This window comes from Hyla sarda, chromosome 7 (assembly GCF_029499605.1).
Source record: "Hyla sarda isolate aHylSar1 chromosome 7, aHylSar1.hap1, whole genome shotgun sequence".
Taxonomy (NCBI): domain Eukaryota; kingdom Metazoa; phylum Chordata; class Amphibia; order Anura; family Hylidae; genus Hyla; species Hyla sarda.
In genome coordinates this window covers 45,179,964-45,192,904 of record NC_079195.1, presented here as the reverse complement: position 1 = coordinate 45,192,904, position 12,941 = coordinate 45,179,964, and the positions used below count along the sequence as shown (strand labels likewise).

At 46.8% G+C, this 12,941-nt stretch overlaps 1 protein-coding gene across 3 annotated transcripts in view; it reads left to right on the top strand.

The window, feature by feature from the left end:
- The window catches only part of C7H10orf90 (chromosome 7 C10orf90 homolog), a 150,385-nt gene that overhangs the window by 120,526 nt on the left and 16,918 nt on the right, over positions 1-12,941 (top strand). For all 3 annotated transcript variants that reach the window (XM_056530011.1, XM_056530014.1, XM_056530012.1), the window contains one exon: positions 6,808-6,871. In XM_056530011.1, the coding sequence (XP_056385986.1) occupies positions 6,808-6,871 (64 nt within the window). The remainder of the gene's footprint in view (positions 1-6,807; positions 6,872-12,941) is intronic.

Sequence of the window (12,941 nt, the reverse complement as noted above, 5' to 3'; positions counted from 1 at the left end):
TTGCCATAGGCAGGCTGTATCAATAGTAGAGTCACAGCTGACAACTGAGCGACATTCCATAATTACATTGCAGGTGGTGCCACCAGGGATGTGTGTCAAAAACTGTAAAGATGCCACCATGATCGCTATTGAGCACAGCATTTAAACCATTAAATAAGTGGCATTAGAGTGATCTTCTAATTTAGTTAAAGGGGTACTACCCTGAAAACATCTTATCCCCTATCTAAAGGGATAAGATGTTAGATTGCGGGGGTCCCACTACTGAGGACCCACGTGATCTCCACTGCAGCACCTGTAATTCGGTGCACGGAGCAAACTCTGCACTGTGCCCCATGACTGACGATGCCAGCCATTACAGCCTCTCCATTCACATGCTGTAAATGTATTTCATGGATCAGAAAGAGGTATATAAGCACAAGCAGTTAACCCAGCACCATCTGCTGCCAGTTCAATATACTTCCTAGGGCATTTAAAAAGTCTGCGGCTGTTGCTGATATTTCAACAGATCATACATGTTACATTAATCTTGGCTGAACCATGGAATAAGGATTGGTAAATTGGATTTTAATTTTCCTGATCCTCTTCTCAGGGTAAATAAACCATCAACAGAGATGTCTGGCAGTGGCTTTTTCTTCTTTCTCCATTTCTCTCACTCCGGGATACAAAACTCATCCCCTATCCTAAGGATAGGAAATAAGTATCAGATGGCATGGGGTTCAATGGCTGGGATCCCCGCGATCTCCTGTACATGGGCCCTGGCTCTCCTCCTGAATGGGCCATGTCAACCACTGCACGAAGCAGCAACTGACATGTCCCTTCAATGCAACTATATTGGAGAGCCGGAGAGCTGCACTTGCAAGCCTCTGGCTCTCCCATAGATCTGTATTGAGGAGGCGTGTCGATCACCACTTTGTGTGGTGGTCGACTCGCCCCATTCAGCACGAGAACAGGGGCCGTACAGGAGATTGCCGGGGGGGGGGGGGGGGAGAGGATTGGGGTCCCAACTGTAAGACCCCCCCCCCCTGTGATCTGACACAAATTCCTATCCTTTGGATAGGGCATACGTTTTCCATCCCGGAGTTCTCCTTTAATCGTACAAGTGTATTGGGCTAATGAGCATAGGCAGAGCTCTGTGGGTTGTAAAATGTTACACAGACACTATAGCACTGCAAGTCTTATCCAAAAGGGTGGGAGAGACAAAAAAGTTTCAGGGAAAAGACCCCATTTTGAATCCTTTGGGGGACCCCCGTTACGTCTCCAATAAAAAAAAATTCCAAAAAATGTGACTGCATTAGCCCGGTACACATTTACAAAAAAAAAGCCTAATTTATTCTACTTTTAAATAATTTATATGCAGAATTGAAATTCAGAACACAAGATGTCATCTTATCAAGTAATAATTCTTAAGTAATCAGCCCTTAAATCTTTAAGTAATTCGACTGCCTGTAAATAGAATCACTTATCATAATTACTCTCTTCTATTACATTGTAATCCCCCCCAAAAAAATGAAAAGCGGGTCCCACCTGTAGAGAGGGAGCGACACATAACTCATGTGATTAAGTGTCGTGCATATCATTATAATAGGGTTTTATGATGTCTGTGATCCTCACATATTATACAGCGCTCTATTACATTGTGCTGCAATTATGCTGCAGCTGTACAGTATATTACAGTAGACTCTTCGCTAATGGGTATTCATAATATGCCCACGTGAGCGGCACCATGACTCACCCGTGCTTTGTAAAAACACTATAAAGTACAAAATATCACACAGATCAGTGTTTTCCATCCAGGGTGCCTCCAGCTGTTGCAAACTCCAACTTTTGCAACAGCTGGAGGCATCCTGGATGCAAAACACTGACAGAGCATTTTCCACGCAGAGTCTGATGCATATTTCTTTTTTTTTATTTAAAGGTTTTATTTATAACTTTTCTTTTAACATGCAAAAAATATAACAACACTGCACAAGAGCAGAGCTCCCCAGATCACCCACTCCATAAGGGAAAGCAGGAGCATACATCTGTAATAGTATAAACAGGTTCACCAAGAGGCCCCGCACCCGACAGTACAACCTTCTACATCATGCACACCCAAACTCCCCACATTCACACACCCGGAGAAACCTCCCCATTCCAACACCCAGTCACTGAGGAGATATGCATTACGGAGGAGAAGCTACATGTTCAGGAGGAACCACCAACTCTCCCAACAACAGCCATGGCATCCAAACTTAATCGATTTTTGGGGGCATCTACGACTCATATAGAGAATTCTGTACAATGGGACATATTTGTTGACTAAATTAAACCATCGAAAAATAGGAGGAGGGGTAGTATCTTTCCACGCCATTATCACCACCTTACGCACACAAAACAGGAGGAAATGTATGAGCAGGCACCTATGAGAACCAGACTCTAGATCGTTAATGACACCCAACAAACAAACCACGGGGGAAAACACAAAGGGAAACTCAAGATGATCTGAAATTGCATAGCAGCCCTCCAAAATGGTACTACAAAAGAGCAACCCCAAACAGCATGCAATAGAGTGCCTACCTCCATCTGACAACTTTAACAGGTATCTTAGGCAGAGAGACCAATATAGAAAAGTTTAGCCGGAGTATAGTACAGTCTCAATATAAGTCTAGACTGAATAAGCATATCTCTGGCGCTAACCACAGTAGGGTAGTACGTTTTCGCTAACTCAAACAGATCAGGCTGCACAAACTGGAGCAACGCATAGGGCTGCGTCAGGGGTTTGGTGAGGTTGGTGGTACCCAAAAGAAGCTCTACTTCAGAAAAGGCTTGCGTCACATCAAGAGAGCCAAACTGTGCTACAATCGCATGTCTCAACAGGAGATAACGAAAATGTGAACTCCGAGGGACATGAAAGCGATCTCACAATTCTTGAAAGGAATTCAAGTGCTGAAAATGAGGGTGCTCTGGGAGACAGAGCCGGTATCAGAAAAGCGTGCTGAGACCACCAACCACACCACAGCCACTGTTTTTAATAGGGAACAACAGTCAAGAAGAGGAAGTGTACCTATACAGAGTATTATGTACAAACCCACAATAGCACGTTATACGTGTTTGGAGAAGCAAGATGCCTGGAGTTGCTTTGACACCTGGAGCAGCACCTGACCCAATCCCGGAGGTTTATCCTGTCAATAAAAGGATCTCAAGATACCACTCAGCTACAGAAAGAATTTCTTAGGTGGAATCACAGGGGACAGATGAAAGACATTCAGAAACTTAGGAAGATAGATTATTTTAAAGATGTTAATCCTACCAGCCAATGAAAGGGGCAACGAAGTCCATGTTTGCAACCGGGCTGCCGTAGAGGACAAAACAGGATCTAGATTAAATGCCAAATAATCCCCCAGACATGCAGATACTTCTACACCCAAATACCTGAACCAATTAACCACCTGCAACACATGAGGAAGGGGAGGTAGGGACTAGCAGCCACCAACAAAGGCATCAGGGAAGAATTAGCCCAATTAACTCTCAGGCCAAAAATATGACCAAAGTTATAAGAGATTGATTAAGAGATCAAATAGCGCCCCCAGGGAACCACGTACATCAGCCAAGTAAACTAGAGTATCATCAGCATACATGGAGACCTTTTCTTCTAAGGACCCTCTACGCAACCCATGAATCAGGGATGAAGCCCAGATGGCCACTGCCAGGGGTTCAACAGCTAGAGCAAACAAAAAGGGAGACAAGGGGCACCCTTGTTGCGTACACCTACCCAGCAGAAAGGAATCCGAAACATCCAGATTCATGCGTATTCTAGCTCTTGGGTTATCATACAACAGCCGTACCCACACCCTAAATCTCGGACCAAAGAGGAGGACCCTCAACACACTCCAGAGATATGACCACTCCATTGAATCAAACGCCGTATATACATCAAGGCTAACCACATAATCGACAGATGCATCCCTTTCCGCCGCAGCAATATTTAGCTGTAGGCGTTTGACATTAATATCTGTTGCTCTCCCGGGCATAAATCCCATCTGGTCAGGATGAACCCCCTGAATACAAGGAGTGGATACCACCGGTCTACTATTTCTTGCCAGATACGCCAACAATTAACCATTTTTATCGCCGAATTCAAACAGAGTGGCCTCTGTGCTTTAACCCAATGCCTCTGTACCTCACGGGAAGGGTTCCTTACCATCTCCACCTGCAGCACCTTTTCCCTAGCAGAATAGGAAGCCCTCTGTCCCGCTACCACAGTCATAAACGCACCCCTAACATGGGCCTTGTAAGCATCCCACTGCACCAATTTATCGGGGTGATACCCGTTATGTCCTCAAAAACAATTATGTGCCTCCAGCAATGAGGCAGATACCACCTCCTCCTTCAACCAACCATGGTGCATATGTCATATCTTAGAGGAGGGGCGAGGACCCAGACTGAGAGTAGAAGTAGAAGAGCTGAGTGGTCAGAGATCCCCCTAGTGGTGTATAACACAAAGAGAGAAACACAGCCGCACATCCACCATTTGTAATTTAATGCCACCCCACCCCCAGACAAAGCATCACAGAAACAATGGCCGCCACAGAGAACCACACCAGTATGAAACCTACCATATGCTCAAGGCCACCTCGTTAGAGTGGGTCCCTAACCTGACACTGGCGTAGCCCCCGGCGGCAACCACTGCCTCCGAGACCCCATGCCCAATGGAGGGAGCGACCCAGTAGCCAGGCAGCCCCACTACTGCCCGACCAAGCCCCTGGCTCTGGGCCACCCCACAGACAAAGCATCACAGAAACAATGGCCGCCACAGAGAACCACACCAGTATGAAACCTACCATGTGCTCACTGCCAGAGGGCTGGGAGAATGGTAGGAGGAAACCCTCATGCAGTTTCCTGCTAATTAAAAATGCCTGGACCAAATGGGTGGAGTGGAGTGCAGACTATGGAAGAAGGGAGAGACTACAAATGTACAACACAAAGAGTGAAACACAGCCGAACATCCACCATTTGTAATTTGATCTACTTGCTTCTCAGAATAATTTCAAAAACTAACTAGTGGTGTATGTTGTGTTACCATAAGTAGAAGATCTGATGAGGTGTATGCCAGATCAATTCTGGAGAATGATTTATGGACTGCTGAATAATTAGAGAACACCGGGTCAGACGGATGCTTCCAATATCATACCTCAGTAAGGGACAATGCAGCACTCCAGGTAATAAGTCCAGGAGAGCCGGAGTCCACTGCACCCGTGCGATCGGCACTAGGATCTGAAACTGCATTGAAATCACCTAGAAGAAGAACAGGCAGAGAGGGAAAATTTAGTAACTTATTTGTAATAGAATCCAAAACATCCACATGAAACGGAGGGGGAACATGAACAGACACCAAAATGAAATGAAAAGAATGCAGGGAGCAATAAATGATGACAAATGTACCAAAGTGGTCACAGGCCGCCTGCTCTATCAATATAGAAAGAGATTTGGATACCAGAATAGATATCCCCCTAGCAGAGAAGAGTATGTGGAATGAAATCCCCTCTCAATCCATGCCCTCTTAAGAGCTATAATCTTTTGGCCAGTTATATGGGCTTCCTGCAAACAGATCAAGTGAGGGGCCTGGCGTTTAAGGAAATCAAGACATAAAGCCCATTTAAACTTAGAATTAAGGCCCCTGACGTTCCAACTCACCACTTTAAGTGACCCCATTGTCTTGCAGAAAGACATACCTCTCAGGAGAAGCAAATATGGATCCACAGCCCAAACTGGGAAGTCCATTGGGAACACCCACCACCCACACCGCATGCACACCATCCAACCAGACACACAAACAACAAACAAAGCAATAACAGCCCTATAAACCCCCTTTCTAACACTGGGAACATGTGCAGACCTAGACCCTAAACACTAATGATGGATAGTAGCAAGAACTCTAGTAATTCAAACCGTAGGGGTATTAGCGGGGAATTAGTAAAGTCCAGCAGCCACTGCAGATATATTATAGACAAACTCAGCACCACAAAGTCCAGCAGTACAGGGAGTATAGAGGCAGGGAGAGGATGCACAAACTGTATGGCAGCCACAGTCCCCAACACAGAGGAATCAGGCGTCCAGGTGTGCTCACTGTGGGGCCTTAGCCCTGGGGCACTGAACAGAGCAATAGCAGGATATCAGGTATAGCAGTTCCTGCACAGTCGGCAGCTAGAGAGGCAGAGCAGGGCAACAGAGCACCCCTGTCACCGCGTCCCTGTATATGAGGAGCCCAGGAGGATGATCCACAGGCGGCGGCTTTCACAGCAGGCAGCCCGAGCAGCAGAGCCTCAGCAGCCTCTTCCTCACTTCCTGCCACTCAGCCCAGGTGCAGGAGTTGCCAGGCACCCCAGTGGCTTTGCCCATGAAGCCCAGGTAATGGCAGACAGTCTTTGCAGGGAGATCCCTATGTCCACTTTCTAGAACACTCCCTGGGACCTCCAAGGAACCTCAGCACCTCACCAACGGTGCCCGGGATGCGCCTCCGCTCGATCCACCGAGGATCCCGATCCAGCCTGTCTTCCGGTCACAGCATCCAGCTGCCTATTCCATTAAGCGCCGGCACGCAACACTTGCGGCAGCAGCAATGCTTTCCTGATGTCAGGGGGAGACCACCAGGTGAGTAAGGGCCCACAGGAAAAGGTATCAGGATAAATAAGAGTCGGGCTAGTGGGAGCAGAGCGAGGTGCGATTACTCAGTCCGCCATTCAAACCACGCCCCTCCTGATGCATATTTCAATGTTTTTTATGTGTGGATCATGAATAACATTGTGCTTTTTTATTTTTATTTTTTAGACAACCTATTTAAACCAAAGGAAAGAGCGATTTCAGGAAAGGAGATGATACAAAGATCCAAAAGGTAATAATATATCCGACAGTTTACTTAAATACTGTATGGCCAGTGGGCGACATCTACTGTATTTGCAGGATATCTTTGGCTTTTGCTTGAAGGTAGCACAGGATAGAGTGTGGAATATGGAGTTTAGGAATATGTAGATTTAATTCAGTATTTCAGATAAAAAGTTGTTTAAGTTCTGTGAGTCCTGCGTACCCTGCATATTCATAAAAAAAGCCTGTGAGTCCTGCTTCCTCCACCCACTAATAGAGAAAGCCTGTGAGTCCTGCTTCTCCTACCCACACATAGAGAAAGCCTGTGAGTCCTGCTTCTCCCACCCACACATAGAGAAAGCCTGTGAGTCCTACTTCTCCTGCCCACACATAGAGAAAGCCTGTGAGTCCTGCTCCTCCCACCCTCTAATAGAGAAAGCCTTTGAGTCCTGCTTCTCCCACCCACACATAGAGAAAGCCTGTGAGTCCTGCTTCTCCCACCCACACATAGAGAAAGCTTGTGAGTCCTGCTTTCTCCATCCCCTGATAGAGAAAGCCTGTGAGTCCTACTTCTCCTGCCCACACATGGAGAAAGCCTGTGAGTCCTGCTTCTACTGCCCACACATAGAAAAAGGCTGTGAGTCCTGCTTCTCCCGTCTTCTAATAGAGAAAGCCTGTGAGCCCTGCTTCCTCCACTCCCTCATAGAGAAAGCCTGTGAGTCCTGCTTCCTCCACTCCCTCATAAAGAAAGCCTGTGAGTCCTGCATCATCTGCTCATATGTAGAGAAAAACATTAAGTCCTGTTTCCCCCACCCACTAATAGAAAAAGACTGTGAGTCCTACAGGGTTTGACTGGACATTTTTTTGGTGGGGATCCTCAGTTCAAGGGGCTCTCCAGCTGTTGTAAAGCTACAGCACCCATCATGTCTTGAGGGCCTCAGGCATTATGGGAGTTGCAGTTTTGCTACAGCTGAAGAGCCACAGATTGGGGAACAGTTTCACCCATCATCCCTGCAGAACTTACAAGTGACTACAGCTCTGATGGGACAGTCAGGAGAATACACAATGATATCAGTGACCTCAGTGACCTGAGTGACATCTTCTCTGTTGGTCCAGGCATCATTACTTCTTCTAGCTACATCTTTCCTCTGTATTGTATTACGCCTGTACATCATTGGTTCTTCACTTTGTCATAGATCCTCATCCTCTATATGAAGACAATAACTACTATAAGGGTACGTTCACACACGCGGATTTTCGCAACGTATTTAGCTGTGGATCCGCTGGTGAAGGCCGCTCTATGCTGGCTTTACATGTGCCAGCTGGTAGCGGCAATACGCCGCTACGAGCAGACACACTGCAGCGATGTGCACGGCGCACTCGCACATCGCGGCCGCTCTCCCTGCTCTGAGCTAGGCAGAGAGCTCCCGTGATGTGCGAGTAAACTGCGACTTGCCACTACGAGCAGGCACATGTAAAGCCAGCATAGAGCAGGCCTTCACCAGCGGATCTGCAGCGTAAAATACGCTGAAAATCTACACGTGTGAACATACCCCAATACTGCCATCCACTGTGCCACTGTGTGCAGAATACTAATATTATACATAATACTAATACTGCCACACACTGTACCTGTAATGATAATATTGCCATACACTGAACCCAGAATACTAATACTGCCACACACTGTACCTGTAATAATAATATTGCCATACACTCTACCCATAATACTAATACTGCCATACACTGTTTCTTCTCAGTTTAGCTGAATCCCATCCATCCTCCTCCTTCAGACCCCTCTGTCCTCTGTCCTCCTCCTTCCAGCTCCTTCATCCTCCTTCTTCAGACCCTTCTGTCCTCTATTCTTCTCTTTAAGATCCCGCTGTTCTCCTCCATCCTCCACCTTCAGACCCCTCCATCTTCCTCCTACAGACCCCTCTGTCCTTCTCCTCCAGACCCCTCTGTCCTCCCCTTTTAGACCCCTCCACCTTATCCTTAAGACCCCTTCATCCTCCTCCTTCAGACCCCTCTGTCCTCCATCCTTCTCCTTCAGACTTCTCTGTCCTCCGCCTTTAGACCTCTCCATCCTCCTCCTTCAGACCCCTCTGTCCTCCCCTTTTAGACCCCTCCACCCTTCTCCGTCAGACCCCTCCATCCTCCTCCTTCAGACCACTCTGTTCTCCATCCTTCTCATTCATACCCCTTCATCCTCCTCCTTTAGACCCCTCTGTCCTCCTCTGTCACACTTCTCCATCATCCTCCTTCAGGCCTCTCTGTCCTCTGTCCTCCTCTGTCAGACCTCTCCAACCTCCACCTTCAGGCCCCTCTGTCCTCCTCTGTCAGACCTCTCCATCCTCCTCCTTTAGACCCCTCTGTTCTCCTCTGTTCTCCTTCATACCCCTCTGTTCTTTGTCCCTCTCCTTCAGACTTCTGTCTTCTTTCTACACGTTTGATATTTTCCATCTCTTTTAGACTGACTATTTCTGTGTCCTCCCCCTCACCATGTTTTTTTAATATGTCTCATGTGTTTATGATTTTATGGGCATTTTTTATGTGTTTTCTATGTGCTAAATATTTGATTGGTTTCATTACGTATTTTCTCTTTTTGGTTCAAATTCTTTTGGGGTGTTTATCTAGTTATTGGGCCAATAATTTTGGCAATGTATTGTGATATTTGTCCTTATTCTTTTGTTATCCCTGTCCTCCTCCAGACCCATCTGTCCTCTGTCCTTCTCCTCCAGACCCCTCTGTCCTTCTCCTCCAGACCCCACTGCCCTCTGTCCTCCTCCTCCAGACCCCTCTGTCCTCCATCCTCCTTCTCCAGAATATCGGCACTTCGCAATTTTGCAAATAGACTATAGTGATATATATATTCGTAATGACAAATATTATTTTATTTTCTCTCAAATATGCAAATATTGGCACTTCCAGTAAGAGGACACCGATTCCTCGCTTCCTTTAAGTGAAAGATATAAATGCGCATGAGCACTATGCGAATTTCATTATGAATTTCATTTTTGCATGGAAAAAAAAAGAGAACGAACATAGGGAATGTGCGAATTTCGCGAACATAGAACCATTCGTCCATATATTCGCAAAATATTGCAAATTTGAATAAGGCCCCTGCCACTCATCACTACTTTTCAGACCCCTAAGTCTTATTTTACTTTAGTTTTGTGCTGCCCTAGGCCAACCCATACCCAATGATACATGTATATATGACTGATATATGATTGATGTGTGTATGTATGATACATGGATGTGTATATATACGATAGATGCATATATGATAGATGTATCTATCATACACACACATCTATTATACACACATATATCATACATACACATCTCTATCATACAATTTATTATACACACACTCCTATCATACATACACACACACCTATGATACATATACACATCTGTCATACATACATACATACATTCCTCCCATCCATCCTAGGTCTCCTCACCGCCAGCCTACTCACCCTTTTGACCTGTGACCATCATGAATGAAGATCAGTGCTGCAGCTTGATGCAGAGGGGATGAAGTGGGGTCCGTACCATCAGGTGTGTCAGGATCTGGACTGTATGCGGGGAGGTCACGGGAGGTAGATCCCCTGTGTCAGAGAGGCAATGGCGCGGGCCGTACCAGGGGAACAGAATCTAAGAGGTTACTGGTTTTCACCAGAGCCCGCCGCAAAGCGGGATGGACTTGCTGCGGCAGGTAACCCCCAGGTAGTTCCACCCAGTAGCGACTCGACCTCTCTGACAGCTGAGACAGGCGCGGGAACACAAGGACAAGGCAAGGTTGGACGTAGCAGAAGGTCAGGGCAGGTGGCAACGGTTCGTAGTCAGGGGCAATAGCAAGGGTCTGGATACACAGGCAATGGGCTGACAAATAACGCTTTCAATTGCACAAGGCAACAAGATCCAGCGAGGACAGGAAGGGGAAGTGGGTTTATATGTGTTTTGGGAGTAATTACACTGATTGGGCCAGGCACCAATCAGCGGGTCTGACCGGGGCGTTGCACACAGAAGAACGCCGCGAGTGCTCCGGGGAGGGACAGGGACCCGTAGCGCTTGGCGTTACAAGGTGAAGCCGATGTAGTGGGGTTGGAGACAGTACTGACAGCAAGAGCACACTGACTCTCATCCACTCTGCACCAGCAGTTTCAGGAAGGGACACAACAAGGACTGGGAGCAGACTGTGTGCCTCCCAACAGCCACTGCGCCTACTTTGAAAGCTGCAGTGTCCCTGCCCATCTCATTGGACCTGGGGCTGCACCAGAGCACAGCCAGAGAAGGGGACAGAGTGTCAGGAGAAGGAGAAAGAGCGGCCGCTGTTGAAAGCATTTTTTTTTTCAATTGTGTTGAGGTAGGCAGACGGCCCACTAGACAGATGCCCAGTGTGCCCGATGGCCAGTCAAGCCCTGGAGTCCTGCTTTCTTTGCCCTCTAATACAGAAAACCTGGGAGTCCTGATTCCCACAGCCACGCATAGAGAAAAGCTGTGAGTCCTGGCCCCCCACCTACTCATAGAGAAAGCCTGTGAATCCTGCTTCCCATGCCCACTCATAGAGAAAACCTGTGAGTCCTGCTTCTTCTGTTCACTCATAGTTTTGCGACAGCTGCAGGGACCCTGGTTGGGGACGCTGCCCTAACTGCCTGACCTTACAATCTTGACCTTACCCAAAGGCACAAACCCACATTGCCTATAGGTACTTTAAGCCCTAATCCAAAGCCATTGCTTCCAGCGTAACTATATAGACGTGAACCTGCTATGTTGAATGTAGAATTCTCACATCTACATGGTTCTTACATCTGTAGAAACTAAAACTTTCCAATTCCAAAACCAACAAGAGATACAATATGTCTCTTTATTCCTCGGCTCCAGTATAAGATTGAGAGGGGTTATGCTGACCCGGGAGAAGACTGGGTTGATTTTCTTTTTATATATCGCAGGAAGAGCAGCAATTTTTCAAATGAACAGACACATTTTACCTGAAGTGACTTCTCCGTTATGTTATAGCCATGTCAACCTAATAAGTCTGGGAAAGGCTTGGGGGATCTTTCTGCTGATCATTTGTCTTCTCTCTGATATTTTTATGACCAGCCAAACACGGTTGCTTAAATCTTGTGCTAACCAGGGCGTACAAAGATGTTTAAAAGCTTCCTGTCTGCCATTCCTGTGCTCTATCTCACATCGTATCCTATATGTTGACAAGAATGATTTGTGACCGTGGCTTAGAAGGCAAAGCATTTAAGACTAGGGTACAGTTATGATGCGTTATTGAAACCAAGGGCATAGCTACTGTATATGGGGTATAGAGTTAATAATCATATCTGGGCCCTGGTACCTGAAGGGGCCCAAAGGTTCCTCTGCCACATATGAAGACTCCACTATTATGCATGACTGGTAAGACAGCTAAACTCCTAAAATTCCATCCTCCAAATGGACCCTCCCGTTGCAATAAAAGACATTACTTCAAAATTAACTTTTTAAATGGTGGGGGTTGGCCACAGCATTTTATTATTACATTTATTTATTTTTTAGAAAAATAACAGACTATGAAAATAAGGCACTTTAAAAACTTGTAGCAATCTGTTGGGTACTGCCACACCGGGTACTGCCCCTTTACCTGGGAGCCTCCGGGTCCCAGGTAAAGGGGAGTGAGGAGAAACCCCCCACACCAGCCCAGCATATAAAGGAGGGGGAGGGGCAATAAAAATCCGGGAAAGCTAATGTCCTGGGATTGGCCAGCAATACCCCCATGTTAACCCCCTCCCACACAGGTACCAGCAAGGGGAGGGGGAGAAGACTTAGTGGAGCCTGACTTAACCTGATGAGGACGGAGGGCGTAACTGTACCCCGGGCAGTGATCTGAATGGGATGCCTGCTGAAATCATTCAGCAGGCATCACTTGACATCGCCCAGGAGGATCCTGAGACCCCTCCGTAATGGCGATCGCTGTGATTCTGACCATTCAATAACGGCTTTTCCGGGCTGATTGGGTCTCTGGTGACCCAATCGCCAGGAACATAAGAGTGATCGGGGCTGTCTCTCCCTGAAGGATAGGATTTAGGTAGCAAAGGTGCCACCTC